A 22,562-nucleotide genomic window follows, 5' to 3' on the forward strand; every position below is an offset into this window, starting at 1 on the left:
TGAGTTAAATGCTGCTTCACTTCACACGCTTCCTTTCCAACATGGAGGGCTGTCGTCAACATCTTCAAAACAGAGAAGACCGTTTACCTTGTGGGTACCAAACCTGGAATCAGGAAACGGCTCTGTTTTCTGCCATGCTGAGATACTTCGGATAACCCCTTTGCACCCTTTTTCCTCCAATCATTCACCTCTTTAGGCTACGAGGCAGTCTCCCCCTCAGTATCAGGCCCACCATAAAGTATCAGGGCCTTATCTCATTTGGGTTCCCATGAAAGACAAATCCTCTCCACTGAGCGCTAAGCTGTGCTTACCTTAGCAGTCAAACCCAACGAAATAGTGGTCGTGAGACATTATCATTACTGCACAGACAGCACAGAAAGTCGTGCAAGGGGCTGTTTCACCAAGGACAGTTTGAACAGGGTGGAATTCAACATTTAGATATGCCGTATATTCAGCAGGCCACCCATCCAGGGCCAGAGTTACGACGTTGATCTGTGAAAGTGACTGGGGAGGAAGGTGAGCTGTCTGGTACAAAAAACACCAGTCAAATGAGGGGAAGGGTTGGGGAGGAATAGAGAGAGAGAGAGAGAGAGAGAGAGAAGTCTATAGTATAGACTTTAGGGAGGGGAGGGAGCAGGATGGATAAGGAAGCCACAGCCATGAGGAGATCAACATCTTTCACTGCAGTTGGCTCAGCCGGGCTGGTTCGGGACTGGCATGAGAAATCTGGAGGGATCTTCAGGACACCGCAGAGACGATACAGTATCATTCAACAACATGACAAAATTAGCAGCAACCAAAGGGTGGTGTGTTAGCCCCAGTGTCCTCAGCAAATTCCTATTGTACTTTACATCTCAACAGCAACTTCAGATTTCTTGTCAGTTTTCTGTTCCTTTCCACAATTCACTGAGCACAAAGTGTTGCTACAGGCTTTGTAGGTCTGCCAAATACAACACCAGAAGTACCCACATTTCACCAGCAAATGAACATCTTTTATGCTCATCTACAACACTTTGCAGTCCTTTGGCAAAAGGATAAATGCTCTGTATATGTATAAGGCCTACTGTTACAGCTCAGATGCGAACACGGAACAGCAACTGCATGTCTCTGAACATAAATGATTGATAACGTGACCAAATGGAAAGCTATACAGAAATTTCGTTCTTTTAGTAGGCGCTCCAGAAATCACTAGCAACGTCCCCTTCAGCAGCAGCTTTTCCTGCTAGCGCAGCCAACAGAGCACCTTCCGCTACTGCTGGAGACTTGCTACTGACAAGCTGCTGCCGCAAATCAGGCCTCTGACTTGAGCGGTACCTCTCGGTCCAGTGGCATTTACAGATGCTTGGGACGAACACTCAACTCCTTCTTACAACCTCTTTACGCACTACATCAAATCGTCCTTCAAGAAAATTCCTGAGCAATGTTTATACAGCAATTGCTATAAAGACCTCTATTAACTCTCTGTCTAGTGGGCATTCTGTTTCCGTCAGCATTCAAGGAGCTGAAAGTCTTACTGGCACTTCACAGTCCCTATTTTGAATACAACATCAAATCTTCAGAGCACTTCAGGCTGTGCTCCTCACCTTTCTCTTTGATGCAAAACTGACCCATAGAACAATGTAAAGACGAACTCAGAGTCAGGAATACTAAAACACAAAGGAAAATAACAGAACATAGGTCTGAGGATATTTTAGAAGGAAGCAGCAAATCTTATTAACACAAGCAGCAGAGGAGGAAATTTAAGGTTGTCACCTGAGATTTTAGGTTTCAACATTTCACAGCCTCTGGGCAAAGCCAGTATTCCCAGTGACCTGGGCCTGAACCACAAAGACTGGAGCTGCACCAGAACTCAGCCCAAGGTGTCAGCCACCTGGATCCAACGGAAGAAGCACAAAGGCCTTGCTCTGGCTGCGTCTTACAGTTATGAGACACACACAGAGGAAAACAAAACCAATAAGACTTAACAACTTCAAACCCTGGGAACTACTTAATTCACTAGATATTAGTTTCTCTCCCCCACCCCACCATTTTCCCTCCCACCTGCCAGGCCACCTCATTACTGTCACTCTGCATCAGTTCTTGCTACAGTAGTTTTCTTGGACCTTTGCCCCTTTAGTCAGCTTGAAACCTCTTCCCTATTGTACATCAGAGTCAATGGGAAACTAATGCAAGTCCTTGCTGGGGGAGGGAAGGGCGGAGGGAACGATGCTTTCTGGTGCTGTCAATGCTTCTTCTCCTTCACCCTTCTTGCCACACACACTTCACCAACATATTATGAAGCCTTGTTCACGTTTAACTTTACTTGCTGAGGTCTCAAACTGTTCACCATCTGTAAAATTGCATAAATCTTAGCATGGCAGGGTCCTTGCTTTATAATAGGTTCCCAAAGTACAGTCTTAATACTTAACTGCAGATGTCCTAGAAGGAAGAATAACTGAGTAGGAGAGAAACAATTCCCAGCATCCTTAAAACTTCCTCTGCACTCAAAAAATAACGGAGACATCTTCAATAGGAGAGCAGCAAAATGCCAAAGTTTAGAGGTAACTTATTAATACTGCATGTTGATCTGACTACAAAGATTCATGTAAACTTCAGAATTACTCAACAAATCACCATTTCTACGGTAGTAATGTCTTAGAAACCTAAGCCACACTGAACACTACTCACGTAGTTTACAGAATTATTTCAGTGACTAAGGCAAACAGAATGCGTGATTGTAGGGCTAAAGACTAAATTAAGCTCAGTCAATGACTTTTTAAAAAAGTCGGATGCTACGCTGACCCAGCTTCATGCCGGCAATTGCTTTTTTTTCAGGAAAGAGCAGACTAATATTTTCTTGTGAGAGAGATCCTCTGGTAGAAGGGAAAAAAAGAGAGATGAAACTGGCTATCTCTGAAAAAGAAGTGATGGAACTGACCATATACAAAGTACTGTCAAATACACAAAGTAATCTTTTAATCTTTTTCTGCTACAGGCTCCGCAGTTCAACAAAGCATTTAATAATGTGCTTTTAGTCCATCCTGATTCAGCAAAGCACTTACCCACATGCTTATGCCAACTTAAGTATATGCTTAAGTGCTTTTGCACAATAGGGACAGAGAGGATTCGGACCCTGCAGATGAACCATTTTCAGAAACAAGCCAATTTTTTCCCCCTAAGATGACTGGCTCTATTTACAGCTTCCCCTCCCTTTACAGCATGGTCCAAAATGTGTTTAAAGAGAACACTCAAATACAATTGAAAAGTCAAATAAATATTAGGAATAGCAAAGACATTTGCATATGACTTAATGAAACAGAAGAGTTGTTCTTTTTCCTTCTCAACATATACTTTGATCTACACACACATCACGTTATCCTGTTTCAATAGTTCTCCTCTAAAAATAAGTCACAAGTTCCCTTAATGCTTTGGATTTCACAACATTTATGAGACTATCACCAGAGTCAACAGGCTAAAAAAAGAATCCATTAGCATTAACTGGCCTGTCACTGGCAGTGACAAATAAATGAATTTGATGGTTTTAGATCAGTCATTAGTAGACCTACCCCCGGGCTGATAAAGGCTCAGCACTTTGCAGACGAGATGTACTCAATCTGGAGGCAGAGAGGAGAGTACAACGGTTTTAGCATGCTGCTCTTCTTTCATTCCCCTGATCGCCCCCATTTCAGACCCCTTCCTGCCATATCCAGGCAGCTAGATCTTGGTGCAGGAATGTTACCTTATAGACACCATTTAAAAAAAAAAAAAAATCCAACAATACAGAAAAGCATGGAGAATGAAGACTCTCTTTAAAAAGCAAAACAAAACAACAACAAATCACACAAGCCAAGTGATGTTTAATTTTAATTTTTAGTTAGCACTGAATCAAAGGGAAGGAAACTACATTAGACACAGGAGTATTCTTAACATGAAAGATGTCCTTAGGAATTGATAATGCAAAGACATACATTTTACACAAGTGCAAGATGGTCTCTGGGGATCAAGGACAATGTGAACAATCTACCTCAGTGGTTGAGGAGAAGAAACAAATCTTTACATCTCAAGAAAATAAAAATAAATAAAACAACAAAAATCCGGCTCCACTCCCGCTTCTGACAAAGCTCACTATACTCCAGAACGCTTTGCACAGCCACGTTATCCTCTGACTGCCTGAATTAAGGAGCAGGGATCATGTCCTGCCTCAAACAGATCGCAGAGAGCAAGATGCTGAAACCAAGAATAATGGGTTTTAAAACCCTGATCCTTTACTGTCTGAGAAGACCTGGATTTACTAGGCAAGACAGTATGAAATTCATCAACTTTTGCATTTGACTGTCCGCTGCCAAAGGGAGACAAATTCTAAGAGTGGGTTACCCAGGACAAAGAATCCAAACACCAGCCATCAACTGCAAAAAGAAGTCCTGAATGCCATCTGGGAGGGACTTCATATTACTCCTCATGTAGGAGATACACATACACACATAGAAATATATATGCCCAATATCAAGGGCAGGAAATACTTCCTCTCTCACCACTTTCCAGACCTGTAAATGCAGAGGAATAAGAAAAGGGGAAAAAAATCATAGGGAAAAAGTCTGACTTCGCTGCTCTTTAAAGGCTGGTGGGGAAGGAAGAGCGGCAGGAAAGGAAGAATCCTGAGTTCTGCCAGCATGTTCAGTTCACATTCTTTTCAAAAGACTTCAAAGTCTATCCTGTACTTAAAATAAGATAGGAAGTAGTGGGACTAACCTGGAGGAGTTTAGAGGTAGAAGCAGAGGAGGAAACAAACAAGAGAATTCTTGATTTTCAAGGTCCTCATTTGCTTTCAGATAAAAGAGCTGTCTGTTACTCTAGCTCAGGTTTATCAGATATCCAAGGGACTCGAGACACCCCACACACAGTTAACTTAATTGGAATCAGACATCCAGATCCACTGGTCAGCTTTAGAAAAATATCCCAGGTTAGCCTGTGTGTTATTCCAAGAGGGCATGCCCTCCTCTTACTGCTCTGGAATAGCCACCTTCAGGTGGATTTAATAATGAGCATCTCAAAAGAAAAAGAGTTGCTGATGCCCCCTTTTTTCCCCAAGAGGAAGGAACAGATGCGTGCATCTGTACCTCTTCAGTCCATGCCCCCAGCCAGACAAGAAGGCAGCTAGTTCCACAGACCAGGTATCAACGGTTTGCAGATAGACTAACTGGCGGGAGCACAGAGATGCTAGAACTAGTTATCAGTTCTGCACTGCCCTCTGTTTAAATAAAACACATGCAACAAAAACACTGGTGTTCAGCATCACCATTTCCCTATCAGACAAAAGGCTTCCCCCTCACCAAACAAAATCCTTTCGCTATTTGTAATAGATGGTCACCAGAATACTGTATCCAAATCATGTAGATTAGATCCCAAACTAAAATAGGCAGTCTTGAGAACAATGACCTCTGCTCTGGGTCGTCAGCAGACATAACACTGGACATCCAGCACCCAGTGCACAATCCGCTGCCATCCAAGCTACGGGAGCAGCTCCACCAGCTAGCAGCAGTACTTGGCTTGCCCTTTTTATTGAATACCTGCTAAAGAGGAAGCATACAGACTACAGTCACAGGTCACATACACAATGCTGCTGAATGCCACTGAACGCTACGGCAAGTAGTTCCCGACTGTTGACTTGCCGGAGCAATTCCCATCCATGTGCATTATAGCCCTGTAGAAAATGCTGGCAAGAACAAGCTCTTCGGTCCCATCCTGCAGGAACTTGAGCAAAAAAAACAAACAACCCTGTGGTAGCCTCATTAACTGTAAGCTTAGACTGAAGTTTTACCTGCCTGTGTTTCATACATTGCTTTGCACAAAAAGGCATCTAAATTTCTATGTCATTAAGTCACACAAATATATTTTTGTGGCAAAGGAGCTTTTTTAAGGACTGAGGCTGTTACGTTTCTGCTTTTAAGATTTTTTTTTAACAATAGTTCTCAAGAGAAAAAAAAACACTTACATTTGAAAATATCTAATGAACATGCTAAATTCAATAAGGCTTTTCCAACTTAGTATAGGGGGTGATGTCAGAACTGATAGGCTGCACATTAAAAACTTAAATTACTGTAATCTTCAATATTCAAAAGGGAAGACAAAACTTTTTTCCCCCCCACCATCATGTCACTGCTGCTTTTTAAGGATTTTTATGCCAGCAAAGCTATAAATGATCAACTATTACAGAGCTCCTTCCAGCATTTGGAAGTGAGGTAGATATTTATCAAGCAACGGCAGCTGCGAGAATGCTTATGTATATTCTTTTCATCTCACTGTTAGCCATATACTAGAGCCTCAACAAGTCAAACCCCTGCAGCAAATTTCCTAAAACAATGGTTTCAAGTTATCCTAGACTTCATAAGAAGAGCAGGATTATACATCACAGTGTAATCTACTGGAGGCAATCACATAGGATTTTCTGCTAGGGTCATTCTTAAAAAAAAAAAAAATTAATAATAATCAGGGAAGAATTCTCTTCTGTTACAACCTGCCGCTTCTTGTCAGTAACCGATTTGCATCATCAGAGAGGTGTCAAATCCTGAAGACGCAGTTTAAAAGCCTGAAAGAAAGCATTTTACTGGGATTCAGTTTGAAAGGGGGAAGACTAGCCAATTTAAAAAAAAAAAAAAGCATAATCAGAAAGGGAGAAGGAATAGACACAAACTACTCTGCACACACAAATAAGCGAGCATGACTCCAGAGATCACAGCAAGCGTGTGACCCGGCAGTCGACGAGCGCAGCCCAAGAACTAGCAGCGCGGAGCTCTGGCTGGCAGAGCCGCTGCTCACGAAAGAGTTAAGCGAGCCGAGGCAGGTCAAAAGGCCTCCCGAAGGAAGGGGCTCGAGCAAAGCACTGCCAGGAGGTCTGTGGGAATGACAAGGGGGAACGTTCCCGCAGACCAGCTTCCACCTCGGCACTCAGTTACAGCCATCGGGGTAGAAAGCCAGGAAGACCACAGGAAAAAAAAAAGTTCAATCCACGTTTTGCTAGACATACCAGGAAGGAAGACTACCTAGGAAAAAAAACTCCTTACACCTAGAGAGAGACAGAGATATTTCATTATATCCCATTAATCTCCACAGGCCCAAGCATGAGCTAGCTAATTGGACTAAAGTACAGTCACATTTTAACACTGAACATCCACTATTCAGCTGGGACAAATGAACAACTAAAGTCCAAAACCTTAATTCATTATTTAATAAAAAAACAGAAAACAAAAAAAAAATCCAGATTATAAAACGCAAGAAAGAATAATATAGCATAACTGATATAAAATCTGTTCTTTATTGCATCTGATTTTCTCCAATTTTGTTTTAAGCTCCTTTCATTCTTAAGACTTTTTTTTCCAGCAGCAAAAAAACCCCACTCCACAGAAACCCCAGCACCTTAGAAAGCACAAGCGAGTGACGAGCAGAAACAGTCACCGCGCTGACCTCTCCGGAGAGAGCGAGCTCCTGCTCGGAGCGAAATCCAACCTACGTCCCAGGATTCGCCCCACACATGAAAGACCTCTGTTACCAAACTCCCTCCCCCCTCCCTCCCCGCCCAAAGTACTACTTGGAGAAAAACAAAATCCTCTTTGTAAAAGTGACCTGATTTTGCATTCCTTAACATGAAAATTAACACATTAATATCTACAGCATAAGACTTGCTCCATTTTTTTTATTGTTTTAAAAGAAATCGTATGGGACAGTTTAACAGCTCCGTTGATAAGCATTATAAACTTTTACAAATAACACAGAGATACAGGTAACTGGTAACTGAAGACAATTTAAAATTCAAATAAGCCTTTTAAAAGTGTGTTGGAAAAGGAATATCAATCACAGTGCAAGATTGTCTCCATACTTTAATTATGAAACCATTCAAAATTTTGGTAACTTTAAAAAAGTATCTGATGGTACAGACAGCATTAATCCAACCACATAATCCAGAAACCCAAAACCCTACAAACTCTTGGCTTAGCACAGACGCAAGCCAGCAGCCACCTCATTATTTACTAATTGGTTATTAGATATGTCCTATGAAAACAAGGACCCCTAAATTCTTAACTATCTTAGTTTGGTTTAAAATTCTGCAGGTAGGCTATTGGATTTTGGGGGGAGGGGGGAGTTTTTTGTTTTGTTTTTTTAAAGAAATCACTAGCCCCTCTCCTGCTATATGCATAGGGCTCCTAAATTACACACTGTTTTTCCTGGATGCATGTTTTACACAGTAAAGTTATAGTTCCACGCACTATTAAATTGCTTGCTCCCATAAGGAACTACATAAAATAAAATTAAGTTAAATTTGTTCAGGTAGTCTCATGCCATCAAATTTCAACCACGGTTCCCTATTTGCTTGCATCCACAACTTTGCATTTCTTTCCACTTTTTACAAGAATGCAGAAGCAACCCAAGATTATTATAACGTATACAACAAATGGTATATACCAGCTAAAAAAGTTCTTCCAATAGACTCTCAGAAACAAATAAAAAGAGACGAAAGTCAATAACTAAAGGGTTTTTTCAGCCTTTGGCTTTCAAAAAAAATCAAATACAACTAACTGCTCGTTTGGATTTGAAAATCGATCTGCTGTTTTTGTTACGCACAGTTCTGAAGAGCAACAGCCATTTCTATTCCATAAACAGGTCCTGCAGAAGGAAGGGCACCTAGCAGTATTTCAGAGTGAGCATGCAGACAGAAGTTTCTCTGCACACGGCTTAAGTGTCTGTCTCAATGTGGAAACCGGCCACACTATAACAAGAGCTCCATGGAAGAAGGTCACTTATCCAACCAGCCTGATCGGATAAGAGACTTAAAGCTCATTGTTTCACTGTTCTTGCAAAAGAATACCCTGTGGCCTGAAGAGTTCAGAGCTTCATCAGAAACTTGCTATCCAATGCTTATTAGTCTCCAAACACATCTCAGAAGTTATACAAAAGAAAACTTGCAAACAATGAAGGCAGAGATATATTCCCATCCATCACAACCACAGAACTGAAAGCTCAGCTCAAAACAAGCCTGAAGTCTGTGCTTAATCCAAACACTCCTCATAAACTCCATGCAAAACATATCGCGTAAAAGAGTAAAACAAATGCAAGTAATGCAGCGACAATCTCCCACTAGAACTACAGAAGTCTCTGCTTTTCAGCCAGTCACCACTGACCGAGACTCTGCAAGGAGATGGTTAAACTGGAGACACGTAATATCACACAAAGCAGCTCTCCTGTAGTTTCACAGCCATACGCTGATACCCTTAAGACGCCATGCACTCCGGCTTTAAAAGCTTTCATTGCCAATTCCCTGTTTGAAACCTGAACTGCCTGGCAACAATGATTCTCTGTGTGCCTAAAATCCTATTATCGATCCTCCTACTTACCTTAGGCTGTGCTCGCCGGGGAAATGCAACTTTAGGGTCAATCTGAGGAAAAAGAAAAGGGAAATCAACAAGATAGCTTTTGTTGGGTTTTTTTTGTTCGTTTGTTTTTTTTAAATCACTGAATTATTAATCTCTCATTTCTCAGGCTTGTAATTCAGCACACTAGGTCATCTAAAACTACTCTGGAAGTGATGGACCACAGACTGAGGTTAGTCTAGGGGCTTTCTGATGGTGGAGAGGGGTCTCGTCTGTACACTACCTACATTATCATCAGGGCTGCACTCTCCCTTGGTACACAGGAAGCTTTCTACTCGTCTCCGGGTGCTGCCTCTACAACCAAAACTGCACGTTAAACGTTATCTGCATACTCTGAAGGCTGCACAGAAAGACGGCCGGCATTCTTGATCAAGATCTTAACCTGCTGGTTTTGACACCTGTGCCTTCAGTTGGGTTTTGGGTTACTTTGGTTTTGTTTTATTTCATTTTTGTTTTTTCTACTTTCTTTTATCAACTCTGACTAGCAACACTACACAAAGAAGAAATACAAAACACTAAGAGCCAAATCATTTACATTTCAATTAATTATAAAAAATACCCGGTTAGAAGGACTGCAAGATTATCCTCCATAACAACATCCCTAATTGATCTTGGATACAGTTCTCTGAAAGAATTTAGGTGGGCAATGAAAGATTATTAAAGGGTTTTGTGGGGAGAGGAGAGAGAGAGCAAAAATGAAGAAAATATGCAGGTATTTTAAACCAGAAGAAATAGAGTTCCTAAAAAAGAAAAAAAAGTTCTTCCACCACAGGAGTCCCCTAAAGTATACTTGAAGTATGCTACCATAGAGACAAAAAGGAAGAAAAAGCATCTCTTGTTTTATCCCGTGCTACCTTATTTTAAGATGCAGCACCGACTTCCATTTCACTGCGCAAATCAAAAAGCGTGTCCACTCTGCAATTCAAAATGCTAATTTTGAAATTTTAGAAACAACTTCCACACGGGCCATCTTTAAAAAGCAACTGTGTTCTGCCATTCAAAAAAAAAAAAAATCACTTAAAAGCAAAAAGACACCACCAGAGGTGAATGGCTAGATATAAATAAAAATCATAGCTTATAAACAAATGCTGGTCTTAAATCGTCATCATTAAAAAGATTGTAATAAAATGTTCCCATGCTGCTGATTTCATCTTTTTCATCAGCATTTGCACAGACATGTTCTAAATAAAGAGTCTGGGAAGGGATGTTTTAAAGGACTAAAATCTACCGCAACTGTGACACTTCCAGCTTCTTTACCTATTTAACAAACTTCCACCCTGATCATTTTAAGGTATGCCTAGAAGTAGAGGCCTTCTTTCCTAATTTGGGTTTCTTTTTTGTTGTTTTATTTCCCCTCAAGATAACCCTGATCAGGAAAAGGAGATGTTTCCATCAGGTACTGTTATTCCTGTGGTGATGTTACTGATGGACAACCACGAGACAACCTTTAACTAGCAGTTTTACTCAATTAACGTGTCAAAATTGCAAACAGCACAGTCATTTGACGTGCAACTGATTAATTAGTCTACATTAGATACAAATGTAGTATTTTTAAGACATTCCTGAGAAATGAGTGATTAGATGCCACTTTTTGTTCAAAAAGCATAAAAAGTCAATTTTTTTTTTTATCTAGAAAGCTAACCTTTTCATAGAGATTAACATTATCTACAAATATATTCCGCACTGACTAGACATTTGTCTACCAGGGAAATACAACAGGTATGGATTTTCCAGTGAGATTCCCAAAGGTAGAGGCAAATATGCTACATTCGCTTTCAAAGTGAAAGTTTTCTCAATAAAGCAGAATAAACTCCAGCCCCACTAGAATGACATTACCGCAGAAACCCACTAACAAAAAGCTGGAAGAGCCATTAAATTCTAAAGCGAAATACTCATATCTGAAGGTCAGTTAAAAGACCAAGGGATCCTTTGCATCACAGCAACAGCACTTCTTAAGTAACTGAATTTTCCTTCACAAAAACTTTTGGGTAAACATCATTAGCGTTTTAAGGTGAACACAAGCAATTAGCATGGCAGATCCATACCTTTTGCATATCCCTGTCAACTATTTAAACAACAACAAAAAAAAAACTTCTACGAAAAAAAAATGAGTTAGTTAGGTACAATTCTACTTACTGTATCTACAAGTCCTCTAGGAAATGACTATAATACTATTTCTGATATGAATGGCCATTACCTAAACAAAGCTTTTAACGTAACTGTAAACAAGAGCGACGTTTCCATGCCAATACCCAACCGATCTGCCTCCTGCGCTGAACGTTGAAACAGAGTCAAATGCTATGTTATACTAAAGAACAGTTACTATAATATGTCTACAAGTAAATGGCTGAAAGGAAACCTGGCTACTTTCATGTTTTACTTTTAAGCTGTATTACTGATTCTAAGCTCGATTTCTTTTTCATTGACGCAGTCATTATCACACAATCAAAACTGGGGCAAATTTGTCCTGGTCTGGCTTTTCACCCTTCCCCCAGTAAAGACCAAATTAACACACTGCAGGGACCAAACTGTGATAAAGGGAAAAGCTGGGGGAGGCCCTCACTATTGTCAGAAATACAACTGGGTGTCCTCCTATGATTTTTTTTTTTAAACTCTCATTCAAAATACTGCTTGCCTTTGTTCCTCTTATCTAAATTTATCTTTAAAAACACACAGAGAATATAGCTGTACACGAAAAGTGTGGTGAGTTTAATCTCAGGAGCACAGTTGAATCAGTTATCTTATCATATCTGATTAAACCTAAAATCAAATTATTAAGGAATGTGAAAGCATGGGCTACGTGTTCAGACAAGCCCAGCAGAATTTGTAGGTTGAATTAAAACACTAGATTCCACCTGCTTCCACAAAGGCTTTGGGTTTTTTGTTTTCATAGAAATTACATTAAAAATGATACACTCATGTTTGCTTCCTGCCTCTTCAATTCTTCATTTAACTATATACATCTCATACACACAGGCACACACAAAATGTACCAGCATTAAGAAAGGATTCCTCCAAACACTGTTCTCACGTTAAAACAAAACATTTAGGCTCCAGAACACATACTATAAAAGACAGTTACAGCAACGAACACATTCGATACGGTCAGCAGAAGCTCTCTGCCAGACAGTTAAACCGATACGATCCTTCCCTTCCCAAAACACGACCCCCTTCATGAAGACCGATCAGTACCAAAGCAATAATGACCTCTACCAGTGTCCTTCCCCCACCTCCAGGTTTGCTGAGGCTTAAAATTGAAACAAAGTGAGGGACACGCACACACAAACTTCATCCTTTGGCACGGCCTTGACCGCAGAGATAAAAACAGGCCCTAGTGCTACACGCACACGCTTAGATACCTATTGTTTGACCCAATACTGAAAACGCAACATCGGGTCAAGGGGTTAATTTACATGGCAAATAAATAAATTAATAGCAGAAACATAACATTCATCAAAAATGGATCTGCTGGATCTCTTTAGCATTTTCCTCATATTATCGACTGGAGACCGAACGCGGCAAAAAGCTTTGCAGAAACAAACTGACAATTCGGGAGTCGGGCTTCTGTAGCACCTCCGCTCTCCGGCTCTCACAGAGCTGTCCGTAAGGTAACGCGTGTATTTCTTAAAACCCCCTCCTAGCCTTACGGGTGAGGGGATTCTCTCCAAAAAAAAGACTTAGGGAGGTTTCACTAGAGGAAGCTTTCAGGACTCGAGGTTAAGTCATTGCTACCTCGAAACGCACACAACGCCACAAAAAAATGAAAAACAACAAAAAAAAGCAAATAAGAAGTTCCCTGCGGAAAGCATTCTGCAGTGTAACACCAAAAAAGTTATGTTTTACTCTACGATTTTTTCAATGTCACAGCTCAATAAAACATAAGGTTGGGGGAGGAGCCATTGCTGGATACGGGTAAAACAGGATTTAAAAAAGTTACGGCTTTTTATAAATTAAAAGTGAACTCCGGGGGGGGGGGGGGGAGGGAGAAAAAAACAACAACCACCACCACCTCCAAGCAAATTGCCATTTCAATGACAGCCTGACACGGCCGGCCGGGGGGAACGCGCAGCAGCGGGGGAAGCGACGGGAAGGGGACGGTGCCTTTAAACGCGCCGGTCCCCGCCGGAGGGCTGCGGGGAAGGAGGGCGGCCGCGGGCAGCCCCACGCGCGACCTACCGTCTTGGAGTCCAGCTCGTGGTGGGGCTGCGCCAGCACTTTGTCCACGCTGGCCGGATCCGCGAACGTCACGAAGCCGAAGCCTCTGCGAGGAGACAAAGGACAGGGAGATGGGGCGGCGGGGGGGGGGGGCAGAAATGATAAGAACTAGGACAGGAGAAGTCATAAAAATAAAGGCAGTTTCCTCCTTTTCGCGTGTGTGTGGTCCGTCCCCCCCCCCCACGGACACTCCCCCCCCCCCAGGACACCCGCGGCTCGGCGGGAGGGCACCGCGCCGGCCGCTTTGTCTGGCGGGGGACGCGGCGGCCGCCAGGCAGCGGGGCAGGGTCACCTCGCCGGGGGCCGCCGGTGCCCCGCGGCGCCTCGGCCGGGCCGGGCCGGGCCGGGCCGGGCCGGGCCGGGTCGGGTCGGGTCGGACCGGCGGCGACCGCCGAAGTTGGGCTGCGGCGGCGGGCGGTTTACCTGGAGCGCTTGGTGGTGGGGTCCCTCATGACCATACATTCTCGGATTTCGCCGAATTTGCTAAAATAGTCTCTAAGGCTGTCTGCGGAGAGAGGGAGAGAGCAGGAGAGAGGGGCAGGAAGCGGCGCGGGGGGCGCGGGGCGGCGGCGGCCGGGGAAGGGGGGGGGGGGGCGCGGGCAGGGCCCCGCCGCGGCGGGACGGGCCCGCGCGGGGCGGGACGCGCGTGGGGGCCCGCGCGGGGCGGGGAGGACGGGGCGGCGGGCGGGTGGGAGGCCGCGGCCGGGCCCTCCTTACCTGGTGAGGTTTGCCAGCTGAGGCCGCCGATGAACATCTTGCTGGAAGGAGAGAAGGGAGCGGAGTTGAGCGCCGGTGTGGGATCGGCCATTTTGACGGGGCACCTCACGGCGGCGCGGAGGGGAGCGGAGCGGAGCGCGGCGCGGCGCGGCCCGCCCGGGGGAAGGAGCGGGGGGGGGGGGGACCCGGCGGCCCGGCCCGGCCCCGCGCCCCCCGCCCTGCCCGCCGACTTACCCGGGGTCGTGCTGCGCGTCGCCGGCGCTCCCCGAGGTAGCCTGGCTCCCGTCCGCCTCCATGGCCGCGCGGAGCCCACAGTGATCCCGCGCCGCGCCGAGCGAGAGCCCCTGGAGAGACCCCCCACCCGCCCCCCCGCGCGCCGCTCCGGCTTGTTTTTCCTCCTTTCTCCTTTTTTTTTTTTTTTTTTCCTCCTCTCTCTCTCTCTCCCCGTCCCTTCCCCCCCCTCCTCCCGCTGCTACCGGAGGATCTCACTGGAGAGAGGCGCTGGGGAAGCAGCCAGATCCGTCACACGTGGGATCGGCTTAGCTCAGCGCCGCTCCGCGCCGCGCCGCTCCTTCCCTCCCTCCCCCCGCCACCATCCTCTCCTCCCTCCATCCCGCTCCCTCCTCGCCGCCCCCCGCCCCCACCCACCGGGGCGGCGCCTGGCCCCGGCCACGGCCGCGACGTCAGCGCCGCGCGCGCGCCCCCGCCCCGCCCCGCCCCGCCCCGCCGGCACCGCGCGCGCTCGGGGCGCGGGGGGGGAAGGGGGAGGGGGGGCTGCCGCGCCGCACCGGCACCGGCACCGGTACCGGTACCGGTACTGCTGGGCGGGCACCGAACCGGCACCGGTACCGGCACCTCTGGGCGGGCACCGCACCGGCACCGGTACCGACACTGCTGGGCGGGCACCGAACCGGACCGGTACCGGCACCGCTGGGCGGGCACCGCACCGGCACCGGCACCGGTACCGACACCGCTGGGCGGGCACCGAACCGGCACCGGTACCGGCACCGCTGGGCGGGCACCGCACCGGCACCGGTACCGGCACCGCTGGGCGGGCACCGAACCGGCACCGGTACCGACACTGCTGGGCGGGCACCGAACCGGACTGGCACCGGTACCGGCACCGCTGGGCGGGCACCGAACCGGACCGGCACCGCTGGGCGGGCACCGCACCGGTACTGGCACTGCTGGGCGGGCACCGCACCGGCACCGGTACCGGCACTGCTGGGCGGGCACCGAACCGGACCGGCACCGCTGGGCGGGCACCGCACCGGCACCGGTACCGGCACTGCTGGGCGAGCACCGAACCGGACCGGCACCGCTGGGTGGGCACTGAACCGAACCGGCACCGGTACCGGCACCGCTGGGCGGGCACTGCACCGGACCGGCACCGGCACCGGCACTGCTGGGCGGGCACTGGACCGGGACCGGACCGGCACTGCTAGGCGGGTACTGCTGGGTGGGCACCGGACCAGTACTGGACCAGCACTGCTGGGCGGGCACTGAACCAGCACTGGCACTGCTGGGCCGGCACCGGACTGGTACTGGACCAGCACCGCTGGGCGGTTACCGCTGGGTGGGCACCGAACTGGTACCGCACTGGTACCGGCACTGGCACTGCTGGGTGGGCACCGGACCGATACCAGCACCGCTGGGCAGGCACCGGAGCGGTACTGGACCAGCACTGCTGGTGGGCACCAAACCAGCACCGGCACTGTTGGTGGGCACTGCTGGGCGGGCACCGGACTGGTACCGGCACTGTTGGGCAGGCACTGACACTGGCACCGGCACCAGCACCGGCACCACTGGGTGGGCACTGGACCGGCACCAGCACTGGCACCACTGTATGGGCACTGGACCGGCACCGGCACTCGCACTGCCGGCACCGCTGGGCACCCAGCGCCGGGCACCAGCAGGCGGGCGACACGGGGCGGGCAGCGCCGGGCACGCGCAGCTGAGGCACCGGGCACAGCCGGGCACACCGCGGCGGGCGTGCAGCGCCGGGCGGGCAGAGCAGCCGGGCACACCGCGGCGGGCGTGCAGCACCGGGCGGGCAGAGCGGGCAGAGCGGCCGGGCACACCGCGGCGGGCGTGCAGCACCGGGCGGGCAGAGCGGCCGGGCACACCGCGGCGGGCGTGCAGCACCGGGCCGGCAGAGCGGGCAGAGCGGCCGGGCACACCGCGGCGGGCGTGCAGCGCCGGGCGGGCAGAGAGCTAGCAGGGGTGGCCGCCCGCGCCGGCGCTGCTGCCCTAGCTGCGTAAGGTCACAGCGATCGGTGCCGCCCAAATTAAGAGGTGCTTAGCGCGAAGGCCGGCTGCCCGCCCCGCGGGCCGGCCGGCGCCTGGGGGCCAGAGCAGCGGGACCGCCGCGCGCCCGCCCGGCCCGGGAGCCTCGCAGCACGGGCTTCTCTCGCCCCTCTCAGCCTCCCCCAGGCCTTAGCTGCTTTTCGGAATAATCGCGGGGAAATGACTAGTCAGAAATCCGGTTCTTAAGCTGCTTCGGGCTTCAGCCCGGCTGACCGTGGCGCAGGATTTCGGAGGGCCCCCGGAAGGACGCATCGCGGGAAAGCGCCGCTGCCGGACGGCCGGGCTTCAGCGAGCTGATCGCAGCTGAGACAAACGTCTGGATTTCTACATACGGGGGGGGGGGGGGGGCGGGGATCCCTTGGTACCGTCGCATCAGTGACAAGAGCAGGTCGAATGGGTTTTGCGAGACTTTGCCGGCACTTTTCCCTCTCCGCCCGTCCCGGCGCCGTGGCCCGGCGCGGCGCAGCGTGGCCGCCGAGGAGCCCGCGCGCGCTCGCCTCCCCCCGCCGCCACGTGGGAGCTGCAGCCTTCACATCCACTTTCTACCCGTTGGTGAAACCATCCGTCGTCCTGCCGCGGTCCTCGCCGGCAACGCGGAGCCCGGCCTACGCGGCGGGGAGGAAGGCAATGCCAAAATACCCTTCGCTATTGCTAATAACTCGCATTGGCTTAATCCTCAAATAACACCAGTGATGGCCTATGCGCCGGGGGGAGCGACGGCTCTCGGGGGCGAGTCGGGCGCCCAGCGCGCCGGCGAGAGCAGCCCGGGCCGAGCCCCGGGCGACGGCCGCGGCGCGGGTGCTCCTGCGGGCGCCAGCCCGGCTTCCTCCCGCCGCTTTCCTGGCCCGGGAGAACAACCGTTTGCTTCTGTCTCGCGCGCCACAGGCAGGAGGGTTTGGGGCTTTTTTTTGTTTTTTTTTTCTTTTCATCAGCAAATCTGTGCTTGGTTGACTGCTTAGTCCCAAGTGCTGCACCAGAGAGGAGCGAGGGTGCAGGGCTGTCAGCGAGCGGGGTTCCCCCCGCGCGCTAGTACAAGTTTGGGGCTACGTTCGGAGGAACAAGCCCCAGCGCGGAGCAGGCAGAGAGGGGAAACGCTCGGCGAGGGCTCGGGACGCCCGCGTGTCCCTCCCCGGGCCGTCCGCGGCCAGCAAAACCCCGGGAAGGCGGCGCTTGGCCGCGTCCCAGCGAGCGGAGCCCCCAAGCGCCTCGCCGCGCCGGCTCTCAGGGCGAGCTGGTAGCTGCAACCGGCGGCTGGCACCAGGGCGCGATGCTCGTTCCCGCGGCGCGTGGGGCTGCGCAGCCGGCCCCGGCCCGGCCCCGCGCCGCCCGCTGCGGACCTTCTCCGGCAGGGTCCGTCCACCATCCCACCAGCAGCATCGCCCGCAAGAGTCGCGTTGCTCTAAGCGCTCAGGAGAGAAAAAGAGCACTTCCGTGCTCGCCTAGGGCTGGCAAGCCCTATACAAACCCTGTACCTCCCCTGTGTAGGAACCCGTGAGACTTCTACCATGATCAGTAGACAGCGTCGGTCCCCGAAGATCGTGTTTCAGCCCTAATCCCCAGCCATTTTCCCAGCCCAGGGGGAGGTTACAGACTTGCCCTTCGCTCTCCTCCTCGCTGACCTCTGATGTTCATGCTAAGACGCTGAACTCCCGCCAGACTTCAGGAAGGAGCTAATGACCTGTGAAGCTGACTGCCACAACCGCTGGCCGGCGGTGACTGTCTCCCTGGCTGCACAATTAACAGCTGGAGTGTTCATTCCAGTAACGAGGGAAGTTACTGCTCGTGATGTGAACCAAACCGAATTCTAGATGGTGCCACTGCAGGGAGCTGAACGCAGGGAAGGTCCACGTCTGGCCACGTCCTCCTGCAGCACCTGCTTCGCATTAGCAGGTTTTGGTCTTGCCGATTCCCCCTTGACGTAGGCCACCGTCAACCCCATTTCACAGACTGGAAAGTGAGATGCACAGTTTAAAGTCAATGTTTGTAGGAGGCCTAAGTAACTCGTGACCCTACATCTCACCGAAAATGGAGCAGAGAGCTGAGAGCCCAAGCGATTCTGAAATAAATAGCTCTTGGGCTCCTAAACCCACTAGGCACCAAGTAGGGAAGCTGGCAGCTGAGGTCTGCATCTCCCGAGCCCCGGTCGTGTGCCCGCTCCATTAGGGCGTCTTGTCTGCTACGGGCAGCGATGTTGCATGCATCTCACTTGCGCTGCCTGGAGAACGAGAGTTCATCTATCTAGTGCAGGAGAAATCTGCATTTATGTTTTGTATGCTCTATAAATTCAGTGTCATAATAAAAAGGGGCTAAATCTTTACTGAATAATTCATTTTCATGCATAAGGAAGAAATAATGACTTACATTATATTCCATCTATCATTTAGTAAGTTCTTGAGATTGATCGGCTGGTGGGTTTCAGAAATCCCTGATCACCAACTCCGCGCCGTGGACTGGCCTGCCTGTTACCCAGATGTGGCTTCACCTGACAAACATTATTTAGATAGCATTACTGAGGGACAACACACCGGGGAGCTGCCAGGAAATCAAAGATCGTTTAAAATGCAGAATGTGTCATTCCAAACAATTGGTCTGGTTGATGTAGCTCTGCCTTCGGTGCTACCCTCCGTGTCTGCAACAGTCTGCATGGGCAGCGTACGCTGCGCCAGCCCGGTCTCGGCGAAGACACGGCCGCGAGGGCGCAGGAGGCCTGGGGGGGCTGAGGTGGCAGCAGCCGTGCACCGGCGTGGCCAGCCGGCCAGAGCGGCCCGCCGGCGGCAGCGCGGCCCAAGGCTTTCCAAGAGTTCCCAGCACGCCGAATGGAGGAAAGACTTTGAAGTGCACAGCAGCCGACAGCGTTACTGCAATACTTGCAGGCAAATTTTTAAGAGAGTATAGACTTAAGGAGTTAGGCTTTTTTTTTTTTTTTTAGCTTATCCATTTTTTAATATGCAACTGCAGTTTAAGTAGTTTAATCTTCCCAGGTTCCTTGTTACCAGCAGCTAAATCACGTGCAATGAAATCACAAAATCCAGCAGCATGAATTCTACCCTCACATGGGGTTTGCGCGTAGCCGAGCTGCGACCCGGCCCCTTGCTGAGAGCCGGCCCGGTGCACGGCCAGGGAAAAAGCCAAACAAAAGCCACTTGAGTTGGGCTGTGGACAGAGGAGTTGTTTAAAAACACAGTGGCCAGTTCCTCAAGTGAAATAAGCTCCCCGTAACTCTAGCGGAGCGACGCCAGCTCGTGCCCGGTGCCGGTACGGCTCTGGACGCCTTGGGTGGATGCTGAGGTTTTTCTCTGGGGACGTTCTGGATCTGCATGGAGCCATTTCAGCATCTTGCTAATAAAGACATTACACTGACCTTATTAAAAATATCAGGATTTTCGTCTTAATTGAGAAAATGACATTTTTCAACTGTTTCAAAAGAAGACTCAAAAACAAACGTTATCAGGCCCATCTTTTAGATGATAAGGGAGGGGGAAAAAAAAAAGGCTCTGTGAGGAAAGATTTCAAAGCCTGCTTTGTTTTCATCAGCTTTGAAATCAACAGACAGCCCTGAAAATTTTGTTTTTCAGAACTACAGTGTTTAATGCTATTTACTACTTCCAGGCAATTCTATATATATATATATATATATACACACCAAAAAAACCAACCAGACCTCTTTAAACAAATCCTCCTGCTTTTTTCAGATGTGTCATTTCTCCTGCGGGGAGGATTGCAGGATACAGATCAATTAAGTTAAAAACAAAACCAAAAAGGGGAAGAGAGGCCGGGAGAGCAGAGGTGGCTGCTGTGGTTTGGAGCTGCTCAGCTGGCCCTGCTCGAGCGGGCTAAGGTGAGCATCTCGCAGGCGCCTTTCATCCAAATAGTAATTTAAAGGAGGGTTTCAGGTAAGAGTTTTTCAGTTGCCTTCACTCAGCTCTGCCGGTGTCCAGAGGCTGCCGCCGGCCACCTCGCGCGGGACGGGCTGGGCGGTCGGGGATCACCGCCGAACTGCAGCAGCTCGCCTGCCCGAGTCATGCGGTCACGGCTGCCGCGTCGCGGGGAGATGCACTTTTTGGCCCACAAATATTTGTGGCTAGGGTTATGCCAGGAATGTGATTTCCTTCACTACCCGATTAGTGGTTAGCAAAGGCCTTTGAGATCCTCTGAAAAACTGTGTTCCAGAAGTCCAAGCTCATATTATTAGCTACGAATCTCCTCCTATAAATAATTCCCAGAGGTAGATCAATGCTACAACTGAGTCAGTGGATTCATTGGAATCATTTCTTCTGTTACTCTGGGATTTTTTTTTTCCCCTGTTGCTACTAATGAATTATGATGATAAAACTACCCTGGAACACCCCTAAAATAAAGATAAACAGCGTGTATTATCAGAGACCGGGGATATGCCCGGCATCGACGATGTGTTACCTTCTCTGTGGCACATTTGTTTTCCCCTACAGACAGTAAAGAAAAAGAAGGGAGGCACAGTAAATGGATGGTCTGGATGCAACACAGCATTAATTCCCTGACCTTCTGCGTTGAGTGACTAAGAATCTCAATCTCAATTATTCCTTTCGTGATGGAATCTGAAATAGACACAGCAAGTTCGACATTCTTGCTCAAAACCAAGAACGGCAGAATGAAACGAGCCGGCCCAATCATTCGGTACTGAAACCACGTTCATTATCAACTTCACGTCACTCAAAAAAATTGACTACAGGAGAAAGCAAGAGCATCCAAGGAGAATTACTGCAAAACGGGTGCATGCGATAGCTGTATAAACACAGACAAGCATTTATATACGCATAAACGTTTAAAATTCACGAGTCTGGAGCTGAATTGGGGGTAGGAGAAACAAGCCGCTCCCTAGAGGGCATCATCAGTATAAATTTCCAACAGGCAGATCAAAGGAGATGCAAAACAGCCGGAAAGGTCCGTAGCCCAGAGCGACCCTCTGTCCGCTGGCGGGGATCCTGCAATTACGGGCGATCGGCTCCGCTAACGAGGGCTGGCCGGGGGGAGAGCCCCTAACGAGGTCCAGACGGGCCCCGCGAAGTGGCCGGGCTGCGAGGGGAGACCGTGGGTGGTGGGGCCCGAGGCAAAGGGAACCCTTAATTCAGCTCTCTGCAGATAACCTCTGTTTCATTACTTTTATGGAGATAGTTTAGCAGTAAAAACAGGAGCGACTCCAAATTTGAAAGGAACACGGAATTTTGCTACAGAAAACATCACCGTCCCCAAGAAGGAGCGAGGTAAACGATACCGTTTCTGACTTCAAGTTATTCAGCGGCTTTATTTCGCTGTTGAAGTTTTTCTCCTGGGGAAGCAGGGAGGGATTCAGACCCCGCGAGAGCCAAGGCTGCATGGGGCCTCAGGAGAACCGAGCTACACAGGACACCTCCTCGTCCAGAGGCGGGTGCGGTGAGGCGCGCAGCTCTGCCGGACGGCGCCGCGGGAGGCCGTGCGCCCGCGCGAGCCCGTCCCGGCGGCGGCGTCCTCGCCGCCTCGGGCCCGAGCTCGCCCGCGTCGGCTCGCCCGGCTGAGCGAGGGCAGGCGCTGCCCCGGCCCCTCGTCCCCTTCCGACATCAGGAGCATCCCTGCGCCTCCGGCACACTGGGGAGCGACAAAGGCATCGATTTCTGGTGCTTCCCTGCTGCCTTCGGAGAGCTAACGAGTTCGTTTAATTCTCTCCAGTTAATCAGGTAATTCTTGCTGCTGATCGGGCCCGTACCCTGACCGTTGCGTGCACTTCAAGGGAAACGCCAGCAAGAGAGCTGCCCTGAAGTCAGGCTATCGCCGCACGTCCTCGGCGGGCATCGAACTGCCACGGTTACACCGGCAGTTTGTGTTGGCTCCGGAGCAACCCCTCGCGCGCGCCACTTGGAGGGCGTTTTCCTGCAGCTCGAAAGCACGGATTAAAAACAACAACAACAA

General features: G+C 49.5%; 1 protein-coding gene across 22 annotated transcripts in view; it reads right to left on the reverse strand.

The window, feature by feature from the left end:
- Positions 1-14,971, reverse strand: part of MSI2 (musashi RNA binding protein 2) — a 286,908-nt gene extending 271,937 nt beyond the window's left edge. For 21 of the 22 annotated variants that reach the window (XM_068909335.1, XM_068909337.1, XM_068909334.1 and 18 more), the window contains exons 1-5: positions 14,568-14,969; positions 14,334-14,374; positions 14,040-14,121; positions 13,578-13,662; positions 9,366-9,407 (exon numbers count right to left, since the gene is read on the reverse strand). In XM_068909335.1, the coding sequence (XP_068765436.1) occupies positions 9,366-9,407; positions 13,578-13,662; positions 14,040-14,121; positions 14,334-14,374; positions 14,568-14,629 (312 nt within the window). In that variant the 5' untranslated portion in view covers positions 14,630-14,969. Of the gene's footprint in view, positions 1-9,365; positions 9,408-13,577; positions 13,663-14,039; positions 14,122-14,333; positions 14,375-14,567 lie in introns of all 22 variants that reach the window. The other variant, XM_068909330.1, reaches the window with a different exon arrangement.
- Positions 14,972-22,562: the final 7,591 nt, after the last annotated feature.

This window comes from Struthio camelus, chromosome 16 (assembly GCF_040807025.1).
Source record: "Struthio camelus isolate bStrCam1 chromosome 16, bStrCam1.hap1, whole genome shotgun sequence".
Taxonomy (NCBI): Eukaryota; Metazoa; Chordata; class Aves; order Struthioniformes; family Struthionidae; genus Struthio; species Struthio camelus.